Source organism: Microcaecilia unicolor, chromosome 3 (genome assembly GCF_901765095.1).
Source record: "Microcaecilia unicolor chromosome 3, aMicUni1.1, whole genome shotgun sequence".
Lineage (NCBI taxonomy): Eukaryota > Metazoa > Chordata > Amphibia > Gymnophiona > Siphonopidae > Microcaecilia > Microcaecilia unicolor.
The window spans coordinates 54,651,402-54,666,854 of NC_044033.1; the positions used below are offsets into that span (position 1 = coordinate 54,651,402).

Below are 15,453 nucleotides of genomic sequence, written 5' to 3' on the forward strand. Positions count from 1 at the left end.
ATTTCTAAGTACATAAGTAATGCCACACTGGGAAAAGACCAAGGGCCCATCGAACCCAGCATCCTGTCCACGACAGCAGCCAATCTAGGCCAAGGGCACCTGGCACGCTTCCCAAACGTACAAACATTCTATACATGTTACTCCTGGAATTGTGGATTTTTCCCAAGTCCATTTAGTAATGGTTTATGGACTTGTCCTTTAGGAAACCGTCTAACCCCTTTTTAAACTCTGCTAAGCTAACCGCTTTCACCACATTCTCCGACAACGAATTCCAGAGTTTAATTATACGTTGGGTGAAGAAATATTTTCTCCGATTTGTTTTAAATTTACTACACTGTAGTTTCATCGCATGCCCCCTAGTCCTAGTATTTTTGGAAAGCGTGAACAGACGCTTCACATCCACCTGTTCCACTCCACTCATTATTTTATATACCTCTATCATGTCTCCCCTCGGCCGTCTCTTCTCCAAGCTGAAAAGCCCTAGCCTTCTTAGTCTTTCTTCATAGGGAAGTCGTCCCATTGATGATTTAGAACAGCAGAAATATAAGGAGTTACAGTAGTCAAGCTGAGACACACCAGTGTATGAACCACAACTTGAAAACATTCCTGAGTAATTACCTTTTTTATACGTTGTAAGTGCCTCAGCCTGACAAAACCCCTTTTTGCAAGTTGTTTATTTGATTCTTCATAGTCAGTTGATTATCTAAAATAATCCCTAATACCCTCAAAGAAGATCCCAGTACAAAATGAGAACCCATGATTGACAGAGGTATAATAGCTGGTTCTATCGAAGGGAGAGAAAAACACTGAACCTCTGTCCTATTGGTATTTAATTTCAATTTATAACCAATTTATAAGTTGTATTTCTTTGCTTATCACTCTCCTCTCAACTACCCACACCCATCCTGTTAGACTATCAATGAAATAAAATGCTTTAATGTACCCAACCCCCACCTTGCTAGACTGTCATTTAAATGCTTTGAAGCTTCACTTACATACACTGTCAACTAACACATTTGCTTATTTCCAATCTGACGAAGGGCAACCTTCGAAAGCTAATCAAGAAATGTATTAAGTTATGTCCAATAAAAAAGGTATCATCTTATTTTCTTTTCCATGTTTTATTTTGTTTGATTTCTATTGATAACCTTTAAGAGTGGACTAACACGGCTACCACACCTCTCTACTTAATTTATAACCAGTACTCCCTTCTATTGGCCCATCTCACAATATTATATTTTAAGCCTTGCTTTAGATAGTGATTCTCCAAAATGAGGCTTGAAACATATAATAGTATGTTTCAAGCTTCACTTTGGCTCTTAGCAAGCCATCAATGGGGGGAAAGAGAAACAAGGGAATGACAGCCAGTGCAATTCTGCAGTCTTCTTCTGCCAGACTCCTGCGATGGTCTCATAAACCCCCTCTGGCTTACTGTTAGATACTCGCATATAGGTCGGTTTTGTGTACAAGCTGCATCCTAACTTTCACTCCCATCTTATACTAATATATAAATCACATGGTCTACTGCTTCATCTCCCGCGATCTCCCCTGGTTTTTCAGGCAGCAGTTGGAAGTCTATTGCCCCCCTTCCTCCATATCTCTTCCTATCTCTCCAATGCTGTTTCTGTGCTGGAATGGGGTGTTCCTGTACATGCTCATGCTCAAGCACGACAGGAAGCAGATTGTGGCAGCATGCGTAAATGTGGGCCTGTACAGGAAGGCTCCGCCCGCACAGAAACAGCGCTGGAAGAGGTATGGAGGAACACAGCCCTAGATGAAGGGAAGGGGAAGAATATGCTGCCAGCTGCTGCCCATGGGACGGGGGCAGATCACAGGATATGAGGTGCTGGATCCCAGACAGAGAGGGAGATGCTGGAATCGGCATGGGTGATTAGTTAGGTGCTAGAGCTGATAGCAAACTCATGTATAGGTACCCCCCCCCCCCCCCCCCCCAAATTTTTTACTTTAAAAATCAGTCAAATTTTATATGTGAGTATATATGACAGTTACTTCCAAAACTGGCTATTTTGGGGGCATTCCAGAGGTGGAGTCATCACTTAACCAGCTAAGATAGCCGCATAAACAGGACCACATAAAACACAGTCCTATCTTTATATGGTTCTTCATAACTGGTTAAGTGCCCAATATCGCATTTAACCAGCTATGTTTTCACCAGCTCCGTATAGCTGGACGTTCAATGCCAGAGACCGGACATTGCCTAACATTGAATTTCCAGGTATAAGGCCGGTGGTGGTCAGCAAACTTTGATCGTTGTCAGTAGAATATTGGGCTTCTGGTGTTTAAAAGGCTATAATCTTTCATGACAACAGGTAGATAAGTGAAAATAAGGAGACTAAGGGCTAGAGGGTGAGAGAAGAGAAGAAAGAGTAAAATCAAATAGGCAGATATAAAAGCAGAGAAGTGGGGGGAAAAAACATAAAAAAGATCACTGCCAGCAAAAAGTAAGCACGCACCTATGGAACTACCAAAGGCAATAAAAACAATGCACAATCTAACAATCTTCAGAAAACTACTGAAAACCAACCTGTTCAAGAAGGCATACCGTAATGATCCATCCTAAATACTATACAACTTGACTCTACTCGAACTAGACAAAACCGAACTCTTTACACTAGACTGATAACCTTCGTTGCTACTAACAAAAGTTACGCAATATGCACTACCACTATATTTCTCATGCCAGAAATGAACTTTCTATAATTGATTATCTAACTTATTTTGTAATTCACTCTATCATTCAGGAACTTCAATGCATTACCACCTTGTATTCTACTTTACCATTTATACGCTTAATGCAATACCTCTTGTAATTCTCTATCCGGAAATGGCGATCGCCATTACAGCATAATGTAAGCCACATTGAGCCTGCAAATTGGTGGGAAAATGTGAGATACAAATGCAACAAATAAATAAATAAAAAGAAGATGACGAGAGGAGAATAGAAAAGGCAAAATTGGATAATAATTTAGGGGAAGACTGACACAAGGAAAGGAAAAAAAAAAAAGACACTCTTGAACTTCTCCACTTTCCTTGTGTCTGCTCTGGGAAATGTACATTTTTTTCTATTTTTGCACTACTTATAGAGTCTGGCTTTCTTTGGGGGGGGGGGGGGGGAGTCCTCCATTTCAATTTTTGTCTGTATGCTTTTGTGGTCCCCTATTTTACATCAGACAAGGGTCTGTCCATGTTCTGCATGTGTGACTAAGAAGAAGGATTCTGCTAGCATGCGATGCCATCTAACAGTTCAGTTCATTCCCGTTTCCCACTAACAAGTTACATTGGTGCTCTGGGGCTCAGTGTAAGATTTATAGCAATACCTTTTCATAGGTGGGTTAGGGCTGCTATGGTTTGGTAAGTTTGCTATAAAGGTTTTTAATGTCTTTTTGCATGGCTTTGTGATATTTTGCAAACTGTCTAGCCCTATTTGAAAGCAGGCCCTTGGCACCCAAAATAAAAATGCTCAAGACTAGTGGTCTCCATACCCTGTGGTCACCACACAAACAAAATCTTGTCAGCTTTAAACACAGTGCCCGGCAGTGGAAGGAGTGTGTGGTGTTCCTGAGGTAATAATCACATTTTTTTTTTGTATGGCAAGTTATAAGGGGGATATCTCCACTGCTGGGGCATATAGAGTCTTTGATACAGAACTGAAGATGCAGTGTTTACATTGAGATTTTATCCAATCCTGTAGAGAATCCACTCCCACACAGAAGAATTTGTTGAATGATGCTATCAATTATAATGGCAATTCTACTTGGTAGCTGAAATTAGCCCGAGGGGGAGGTTTCTTTATGCATAGAAGGCCCTGGTGTCTTAAATTGCTAATTTAAAAGTGCAGGTGGGAAGGGGTGTGTTATGTGGTGGTGGGCATGATATTCAGAAATGTCATCTTGGCTTGTCCCCCTCCATAACTAGCTTAGCGCCTCCCTCCTGTTGCTACCCCAAATATTTCTGTCCAAATATTTCACAGTCATATGGGCCAAAATGGTACTCAGCTGAAAGTCAAAAACTGACAAAGCACAGCTCATCCAAGATACAAAAACACATAGAAATCACTTATCAAGATTAGAAACTTGGGTGGGGTGAATTTTTAAGACTGTATTTAAGATTTTAAGTGGAGTTCTTTAGCCCATGTAATTTGTTGAGTCTTTTGAGCTTGTAGGACCAATAATTGTATTGTTCCATCTTAAGCCCCATTGTGACACCCTGAGGTCTCTTGCTCTTCTTTTTTTTTATTAGAATCACTTTGGTATACGATTGATGGTCAGATTTAGCAGACAAAAATTGCTTTTGGTTAAGTGTTTTGTTCTGCTACTTTGTAAGGTTTTGATAGTGACACTGAGATTTCAATTACCCACATATTGACTGGGTAAATGTTTCATCTGGAAATGCCACGGAAGTAAGGAGAAATTAGGACTTACCTGATAATTTTCTTTCTATTAGTTCTTCACGCTATTCCAGGACATGTGGGTAGTTATGTCCATCAACCAGCAGGTGGAGATAGAAAACTCAAAATTGAACTGTGCCAGCCCAGCTCTCTAGTATTTACCTAAACATTGAGCAAATGGTCCAGGTTAATTCCCCCCCCCCCCACCCCACAAGCTTAAGGAATTATTGGCTGAATTAGATAGTTGGGAGAGTCGTATCGTATCCTGTATAGGAAGGATCCAGGTAGTTAAAATGATGCTTTTGCCCAGACTTCTCTATTTATTTATGGCACTCCCTCTTCCTATTATAGCCCAGCTAAATTAGCTGTAATATACACCCCCAAGTATTTAAGATGTTTCTGAACCCACTGACGAGCCACCTCAGGACCAACCAAATTAAGATTTAAAATTTCTTACTTATTCATATTGACTTTAAACCAGATACCCGTCCATATTGAGCTAACACTTGAATAACTTGGGACAGGGATTCCTCTGCCTCTGTCAAAGTCTAAAGGATATCGTCTGCGAACAGCATAATTTTATGTTCACTATTGTCCCCAGACAATCCCCAAATACCCAGCAAATCCTGCACTACCTAAACCAAGGGGTCTATGGATATTGCAAACAATAAAGGTGACACTGCACACCCTTGATGGATGCCACAATGCTATTCAAAAGGTTTGGTATAACAACCACTAACGGGTTCTGGGTTGAGGTAAGGGTGGGTGGGTTGCAGTTTGAGGATTTAATCTCCTTTATTGCTTGATGCTTTGGGGGTTGGGGGAGGTATAAGAACATTTTCTCTGTATATTCCCAAATACTTGAAGAATGAACATTTTAACTTTTTGGAAGAACACTTTCTGGAAAACAACTTATTACAACTACAAGTCCACTTGACACTGGCATAGCATTTGCTAAAATGTTGATGAAGTTTGACTTTAAACACGTTGGAATTCAGTTGAGTGCACTTTAAGTATTTACTAAGGGGTAAATGATTATAGGTATTAATATGTGGATTTTAAATTTGATACTCCTCTCCATATCGCAAAACATAATTAAGCATGGAATACAGAAGGTTGTGAAAATATTTAAACTTGTATTTACTTTATATATAAAATTGTCACTATTACCTCTATTTTTGTTTGAAAGGCTGAAGTAGCATAGGTTCATTTCAATTGTTAACAGACAGACAAAAAAATCTAATTATCCCATCAACTGCTAGGCAACTTTGGCCTAGTGGTTAGGGTGGTGGACTTTGGTCCTGAGGAACTGAGTTCGATTCCCACTTCAGGCACAGGCAGCTCCTTGTGACTCTGGGCAAGTCACTTAACCCTCCATTGCCCCAGGTACAAATACGTACCTATATATAATATGTAAGCCGCATTGAGCCTGCCATGAGTGGGAAAGCGCGGGGTACAAATGTAACAAAAAAAAAACTTATTTGCACTTGTCTGAATGTAAATACCAAAAGCCTATGGCATCAAATGGATCAGTAAACATAATAATCTCAGAGACCAGGAAGATATCAATGGAATCGTGATAGCCAGGTCCACTCTAGAGAAACACTGGGGTCTTTTTAATTGCACCTTCGCCAATAACAGCTCCCTTTCCTTTAGGAAACTGCCAGGACTTGAAGCATGGGTGTTCCAGCAAAGAGTAGAAAAATATCAGGCAGAGGAGGCAACAGGAGAAAAACTGGGTGTAGAACCAAATCTAAACTACAGGCAGAGACAGATCCAGAACAAGCAGAAGTCAGGGGAGGCACGATAGGTTCATAGTCAGAGAACAAGCAAAAGTCAGTAGAGAACAAGGCATTCTGAGCTCCCACAGGAGACCTATTTGAGGGCAGAGAGGGTTCAGAATTCCAGGATTCTATGAGTACAGGAAGCCAGTTGGAGGATTACTTCTACAGGGCCCAATCAGCCCACAAAATATTCAAAAGTACTAATGAAGTAACAATGCATTATAAAGCTGAGACCAGGAGTAGTACAAGAGACAAGAAATGGCCTGAGCTCACGTCCTATGAAGGGGCTGACCTCTGGGAGGTTTAAGTGCATAACAGGGATACGAGTAACAGACTGGAAAATGATTCAACCTATCATTTGAATATAAATTGGTAGAGGGATGGCATTTATATCTTAATGATGACAAACAGTGTAGAAGTCCTGCAAAAAAAAAAAAAAACCCCAACGTGGAATCTTTATGGATAAAAATTTCAGGTGTGATGAGGAAGAATATAGCAGTAGGATATATGCTACTGTTCATCTAGACAGGAAAAACACACCGCCTTCTTTCATTATGTTAATATTTCACTAACAAATTTGTTAACATAATAAGTAGAGCTGTACATAATAGTATATTTTACTATTCGGCCGAATACAAATAATGAGAAATATTATTCAGCTGGAGACAAATAATGGGCATTGAGCTTTAACATAATATTAAAAGAAGCAATGTGAAATCAGAAATGAAGGGCTCTGTTTACTAAGCCACGCTGTAGGCGTGCTAACGTTTTTAGCAAGAGCTAACACTAGAGACACCCATAGGAATATATGGGTGTCTCTAACATTAGTGCATGCCAAAAATGGTAGCGTGTCTTAGTAAACAGGGCCCCAAGTGTTTATTTCAGTAGGATTTAGCACAATACAGCCCCAGATTTAAATCACTATACAGCCGGATACGAATAATGTCTTTGTGGCATTATCCAGGGCTGAATCAAATCAAATACGAATATTCAGTATAGCCCTAAATAATAAGGGATTTTAATTACCTTAATATGACTGGGTAAATGTCTCAACCAGATATGCTAGAGAGATAAAGTTTCTAGTTGCCAAAAATGACTGCTTCATGAAGCAGTTGGTCTTGGAACAGATAGGAGAGGGAACTACCTTAGATCTAACACTTACTGGAATACAGGACCTGAGGCCAGAGCTAAAGGTATTTGGACCAACTGGCAAAGGTAATAACACAATCAAATTTGTCCAAATCACTGGAAGGACACAAAGGAAAATTATTGCAATTTCTAGAAACCAGAGATATAGCAAAGACTTATTCAATCAAGATAATTAAGAATATTTGTTTTTTTTCACACATTGAGGGCCAGATTCTATATATGGTCCTGAAAATTCTGCACGGAAAAAAATACAACTAGGCGTATTCTCTAGAGTATGATAAATTTAATAGAATAGTCTTAAATGTTAACAAATCTATGTAAGCCACATTGAGCCTGCAAATAGGTGGGGGAATGTGGGATACAAATGCAATAAATAAAATAAAATAAATAATAAATATCTGCGTGGTATATAGAATTAGGCCGAGCATCTCTCCATGCAACCAAAATTTAGTTGTGGTCATTTACGTCATGTTTTATTTGGTGTAAATCCTAACGCCTAAATTAGGTGCAGAGTGGGTGTATTCTATAACAATGCATATAGATTTTAGACAAAGCCAACATGAATTTAGTCAAGGGAAATCTTGCTTCAGCAATCTACTACATTTCTGTGAAGGCGTGAATAAACGTGGATAAAGGTGAGCCGGTCAATATTGTGAATCTGGATTTTTAAAAGACATTTGACAAAGTAACTCACTGAGGTGCCCTTTTACAAAGCCACAGGAGGGTTAACGCACTACCCCGGCGGTAATTCCAAGTTTGGCGTGTGCTGAATCCTGCGGTAGAAAATATTTTTTTTCTACCATGGGGGGGGGGCCCCCCCCCCCCCATGGCCCCCCCCCATGGTAGAAAAAAAATATTTTCTACCGCAGGATTCAGCACACGCCAAACTTGGAATTACCGCTGGGGTAGTGCGTTAACCCTCCTGTGGCTTTGTAAAAGGGCACCTCAGTGAGTTATCAGCAACACAGCCATGTTAGCACGTGCTGTAAGGTTACCACACAGGTAGCATGTGAGCCCTTACTGCTAAGTGAATGGCTGACAGTAAGGGCTCAGGTCATAAAACAAACAAAATCTCTAACTACTGCCCGGTAGCTTCTATCCCACTGGCAGTCAAACTGATGGAAAGCATGGTAACCAAACAATTTCTGATTATATGAATAAATTCACAATGTTACATGAATCACAATCAGGATTTCGGCCACTCCCTAGCACTGAAACAGTGCTAATCACTCTCCTAGCCAAATTCAAGCAGGAAATAGCAATAGGTAAAAGCATACTCCTCCTCCAATTCGACGTGTCTAGTGCATTCGACATGGTAAACCATAGAATACTATTGACTACTAGATTACTTTGGCATTGGCGGAAATATACTTAGTTGGATCAAGGGCTTCCTAACCACCAGAACATACTAAGTGAAGTCAAACTCAAACATATCCACACCGTGGAAAGCATACTGTGGAGTACCTCAAGGATCACCACTATCACCAACCCTCTTCAACCTAATGATGAACCCACTAGCCAAGTCCTTATCCAACCATGGCCTCAACCCTTTCATCTACGCAGATGATGTCATACTACTACTACTACTTAGCATTTCTATAGCACTGCCAGGGTTACGCAGCGCTGTACAAGTTTAAACATGGGGAGGACAGTCCCTGCTCAAGAGAGCTTACAATCTAAAGGTAACAAACTAAGTAGTCAGTGTAGGTGATGTCATAATATACATTCCTTATAAACATGATCCAACCGAAATCTCCAACGAAATGAAGCTCAGCTTGAACATCATGGCCTCTTGGGCAAATGCATTTCAACTAAAACTCAACACAGAAAAAACACAGTCTTATCCTCTCATCCCAATACAACACCAACAAACCCACAAGCATAAACACCCCAGACTACACCCTTCCTATCTCAGACAGCCTGAAAATTCTCGGCATTACAATCGACCATAACCTCACCCTAGAGAACCAAGTGAAATCTACAACAAAGAAAATGTTCCACTCAATGTGGAAACTCAAACGTGTGAAACCATTCTTTCACAACTTGATACAATCAATGGTACTAAGCCATGTAGACTACGGCAATGGAATATATGCGGGCTGCAAATCATAAAGAAACTTCAGACCGCTCAAAACATGGCAGCCAGGCTTATATTTGGAAAAACGCGATTCGAAAGCGCCAAACACCTCCAAGAAAAACTGCACTGGCTCCCAATTCCAAGTGTGGGTGCAGCGGGCGGTGGCTATGAAAAAACTGAATGGTGTGTGGGTGCGGGGAAAAAAACTATGGATGCTGTGTGGGTGCAGGGAGGGGGGGTTGGAAAAAAATTAGATGCTATGTGTGGGTACGGGGGGGGGGGGCTGGAAAAAAGATGGATGCTATGTGTGGGTGCAGGGGGGATGGAAAATAGGTAGATGTATGGGTGCTGGGAAAAATACGGATGGTATCTGTGTACAGGGAGGGGGCTGTAATATTGTTTAAATTATTACGAACTCTCAGAATTTTGCAGATTTTGCAAATTTTGTGTGCAGAATTTTGAAATTTTTTGCACAGAATTCCAGCAGGAGTAACTGTTGGAAACAGGATAATGGGCTTGATGGACCTTCAGTCTGTCCCAGTATGGCAATGCTTATATTCTTATGTACCCCATTTTAAAAATAATTTTATTTTTTTACAGTGCAAACATTTTTGAATGCGTGAAAATTGCTGGGTGGTTACAGTGAAAAGTCTGTAACTTTCACCGTGTTTAAAGATAATCTCATTCCACTCAGCACATAAACATACATAGTAACAAATAAAGCTGTAAAATTTCAGGTTGTAATTCCAAGTGTAAAAACTCTGGTAGGTTACTTTTTTTTTTTTTTTTTTGCCTCACCCTGTATACCCAAAACATGAATTGTTCCTAACAAATGAAAAAATATAATCATATTAATCAGCCAACTTAGACAAAAAGGCTCTTTTATTTTATTAAACAAAGCTGAAGTATTGTTGCTTAGAGGCCTTAGTTACTGAATGAAGAGTTTGTATATTTTTCCACTTATTCAGTGGGGTTAACTTTCTCTTTATTTGGGTTTAGATTAAGATCTAATTTTGCTTGGCGTATAAATTGTTTGTACAAGTGGTCACAATCTCAGTACTAAACATACAGCTAAGCAGAATAGAACACTAAGCTATGTTAGGCACTAATGTGTTCTGCGTTAGTTTTGTCATCTCTGTGTGTGTGTGGTATTCATATTCTAATATTTTATGGGAGGGGACATGCCATGGATGGACAATGGATGTGGATGTGCTAACACAGCGCTGACATTATGGATGTACTAACTAGTTAACGTGGCAATAAAGCGTGAGCCCATAGTACCTCGTAATTAGGAGGGCAGTGAGTGTTCTCATCTTCATTTTTTTTTTTTAAATGACCACATGCTAATGCTAACATTAGTGCCCTTTTTGATATTTGCACCAGAAATGGGCCTAATGTGCAGGAAAGGCCCGCAGCAAGGATGCACTAAGCCCATTTACTAGCACAGCTCAGTAAAAGGACCCCTGAATTAGAAAAACAAACAAACCTTATTGAAATAACTTTCTGTATTTATACAAACTGACCTACAAAGGGTTCATAGTTCCTTACTTTGACACATATATTAATAAAGCCATAACGATTACTTACGGAGTACTCTTTGTAATGATCTGCTAGTCGTTGACGCTCTTTTTCTTGCAGTATAACTGAATACTCTGCATGTTTGTTTGGATACTCTTTAATCATTAGATCAATTACTTCATCACTTCGCAGAGCAGTTAGACCTAGATGGTTACAATATGAAACATCTTCAGTTTTTCGCAAAATTCAAAGCATTTTGACAGAGGGAACTAACATAAATCATGATTTAAAATCAACAGAAAAACAGTATTTATTTAAGTCCAATTTTACACTGGATATTTCACCTATTTCTTAAAATTCTGGTGAAAAATCTAATTAGTAGAACATGTTGATTTTACTCCAGTGGGAATTCTGTGCAAATATTTTTGAAAATTCTGCACACAATATTTTTTCACAGAATTCCCCCACCCTAAGGCCTAAAATTCTTTCTTACCTTTAGCTAAGCTAAATCTTTTCATCCTTTCCAAACAAATGTGTTAGAAACAATGATATATGAGAGACTGTGAAGGTTTGTCTGTCTCTGGGACAAAATAACTCTGAAAATTTAAATTAACAGGTATGGGAGAAAACCCAGAGAAGAGACAAGTAAAAAAAAAAAAGCCAGATCACACTAGAGGGTTCTAGAGAAATAACACCTCCCTCTACTCCCCCTGTTAAAAAAAAAAGGCGACAATGAGTTTCTATGGGAGAAGAAGTTCAACCTTCTGCAGTATAGACACTTTGATACATACCCAGCAGTTAAGGAACTACTTCTTTTGAACTGCTCTACTCTCTCAGGCTAAGATGCTGAAAACTCTGGCACTGTGCTAAACAGCACTGGAAAAATACTGCTACAACAGCGCAGTGAAGGATCTCCTAAATACTCAATGCCTATGACATGCAAATTTAGGCACCTTGTTAGTGCTGAGCATTTGGGAGTTTGGTGGGAGGACAGTGTCTAGCACATGCGCTGAAGAGTTGTGTGTTAAGCACAGCTTTTCTGTGCATGCCCAGAATGCCAGAGGGGAGGAGGAGGAAGAGGTTCCAGGTTATGATAGCTATACAAAAATGCAAAGCCTTTCCTGCATTGGTAAGCTATGCTCATCAGACTCAAAAATGTCACTGCAGTTTACCGAGGAAACTTTGGCTGGCTCTAGGAGGGAAAGGAGAAGGCTGTTGGGAGAAGTTTCTTGTGGCAGGTTTTGGGCAACAATCTCTACTTCTTGAGCTGAAACGGGAAATGCAGGGTCATATAGAAGACCAGCAGCTCCAGGGAGAAGTGCAGTAAAGCATTGTTATTCTCTGGCAGCAAAGTGCCTCATTAGGCCCGATTGAGCTGAGATTGCTTTAAAAAAAGAATATATTTGCTCCTATTCTTCCCCAGCAGACAGACCCTGCCGCTGACAACCCTGCCAGCTCCAAGCTAACCTAGGGTTTTCAGTGGTAACAGCACCTTTATTTGGTGTTCTGTCCACTGAGCATTGGAGAGGAAAAGGGAGTGAGCGGATTAGCATATATGTGCATGATCGTGGTGCTGGGATCTGGCAACTTCATTGTTTCATGTGCTGGTTGGCTCTCAGCATTCTGCAGATGCTAATGGCTGGCGAATGACAAGGGGATAAAATTTGTTCCAATCCCCGCCCCATCCCTGTGGGTTCAGTTTTTGTCCCCATCCCTGCCCTATCCTCGTGGGCTCTGTTCTCATCTGTAGAAGCCTCGAACACATATGATTTTATATTTAAATCTTTTTATTGAAGTATAACGACAACGACTATGACTTAGACCACATCTTCCATCAACTCCCCTATGTAATCCCTCAAACTTTTCCCTCCTCTGGCCACTCCCACCCCTTATCCTTTGTTCATTTCCACCTTACCCCTCCTGCCTCTTCTACCCCCTTCTTACTTGCCCATCCCACCTATCTGCATATCTCCATCATTATTCTGTTATACCACAGCTTGTACTCTCTCTGTAATACTTTGTAACCCCTATTACTATGTAAGCCACACTGAACCTGCCTCGAATGGGAAAGCGCGGGGTACAAATGTAACAAATAAATAAATAATGAACAATACGCTGTGCAACTGTTGTGTATAAATTACAAATAAAAAACAATAATAACAATAAGCAGCTATTATAAACCCTCCCACCACCACCCTCTACCCTTCCAACCCCAACAAAAGCTGACTTCTACTACCCCAAGGAATCCTAACCCACCCTGTTAAAATGTCCGGGTGTACAAAATACAACCCGTTCTATATGCCCTAGAGGGGAGAAATATGCCCTCTGAAGCACTGTTATGATTTTTTAATCTGTGGATGAATAAGAAGTCATTAACAATCTCAGGACTCAGTCTAGGTCTCCTGTCTTCCACAGTCCCTCCTGCAACAGAAGGTGTCTTCTTAGAAGATGTGCTAGTAGCAGGATGTACAGGATCCCCATGCAAATTTTGTTATCTGTGGCTAGCATGTTTGCTTGTTTTTCCAAAAATTAAAAATATTGTCTGCATCAAACAAACATAAACAGTCCAGTTCATTAACAGGCTTCAAAGTAGAAAGTGACACGGGGACATAGTTTGTCCTCACGGGCTCTGTCCCCATTCCTGCCCCCACCCCGTCGGCTCTGTCCCCATCCCCGTGGTTACTGCAGGTCCCCGTGTCAGTCTCTACTAATAGCCTCTAGCAACCACATTTGCCAAAACACATATACATTGGAAATAATTCAATGAGGATGCTCCATATAATTTTACCACCATGATCTTCTCTCTCCTCCTACCATACTGCCACACTCATACCACTGATGAACTGGCTTTTTAGTGATAAATGTGTTTTTCACTTTCTTTATTGTAAATTCTACTATGAAACCTAATAGTTAAAATTGTATAGTTTTTGTAATGGATGTACAGTGTACTGACAACTATATTAGATTGTAAACCACCCTGAAGGTTTTCTGTAGGGTGGGATAGCAAATTTGAATAAACTTGAAACTAGATACCTGCTATGCTGGGCAGGACTGTATTTAGGCAAATCTAGGCGCATGTGTAAAGAAAACCTGTCAGACGTCCTCAGGAGGCTGGAACTGACAGCTTTCCAACTTTTTTTCAGGATTTAATATATTTCAGCATCAAAATCTGGAATTGATGCATTAATATCTGGAAGCTAGAAGGATGGATAATGTTCTGGACACTTTTCAGAGTTTAAAACCTCTAGCTGCAGTTGTCCAATCCTTCCCCTGACCTCCGTACTTCCAGGTTCACTAGCAGTAACAGAAATTATAAGTAGGATCCAGCCAATGGGAAAACACTGAGGGCAGGAGCAATGGGAGGCAGCTCTAGTCAAAAGAAAGAAGAAGTACCTCTGCTGTGTAATTGAGGCCTTCTGCATGAGATGGGGGACTGAACTCTGTAAGAGGCACTGGGCTGACCTTAGAGATACTACTTAGCATTTCTATAGTACTACTAGATGTATGCAGTGCTGTACATTAAACACATATGAGACAGTCCCTGCTCAACAGAGTTTACAATCTACTTAACAGTGACAAACAGGACAAATATGGGATTAGGGAATTGTTTATTGTGGAAATGATTAAAACAAACATGGGTACTGAACAGGTGAAGAAGAGACGTTAAAAGCAGCCACAAAAATGTGGACTTTCAGCCTACATCTGAATACGGCCAGAGACAGAACTTAACATACCGACTTAAGAAGTCTATTCCAGGCATACAATGCAAATTTTGCTAGCTGTGGCTAGCATGTTTGCTTGTTTTTCAAAAAAAAAAAAAAAATATTGTTGACAAACATAAGTAACAGTCCAGTTCATTAACATGTTTCAAAGTAGAAAGTGACACGGGGACAAAGTTTGTCTCTGTCTTTACGAGCTCTGACCACATCCCTACCTCCGTGAGATCTCTCCCTGTCCCTGTGGGATGTCCCCACCCCGTCCCCACGGTTACTGTGGGTCCCCGTCCCAGTGTCGTTCTCTAGTTCCCAGTGAAGGGTATAGGGAGAGATAAGAGTGGAGACTTACTTGGAAGCTGCAGAGAAACTGGGGAGCTGCAGATACCCAGCAAGTGCTCTGGCAAGGGAAAAGTGTGCTGAGCAGAGGTAGGAATGAAGAGAGGAATGAGCCCCAGAAGAAGCAGGACTTTGGCTCTGACTCTTCAGCCTGCTGCTCCTCACTTGTGCTTCCCCTGTCTGGACAGTGCTTGCCACCACCCCCCTACCTCAGATATCATCACAATGGCACGACGATAAAATGGAGAGGTGCAATTCCAGTGAAAAAAAGTGTTGCCAGAAAAGGGGGCGTGCAGATATTGATTCTACTTTTGCTCTGTGTCTTTTGCCACTGGATGCCAAGCTTGCGCTTTCCCAGCCTGTACTGCTTGTCCCTCCAAAGTGACAACACTGTAGCAAGAAGGTGAAGATGGGGCCAACGTGGAGGCATCAACATACTGGAGGGAGCGTGTCAACAGAAGATGC

At 40.7% G+C, this 15,453-nt stretch overlaps 1 protein-coding gene across 2 annotated transcripts in view; it reads right to left on the reverse strand.

Annotated features, from left to right (window-relative positions):
• LOC115465460 (PHD finger protein 10-like) overlaps positions 1–15,453 on the reverse strand; it is a 282,287-nt gene that overhangs the window by 152,409 nt on the left and 114,425 nt on the right. For both annotated transcript variants that reach the window (XM_030195940.1, XM_030195942.1), the window contains one exon: positions 11,006–11,139. In XM_030195940.1, coding sequence (XP_030051800.1) covers positions 11,006–11,139 — 134 coding nt within the window. The remainder of the gene's footprint in view (positions 1–11,005; positions 11,140–15,453) is intronic.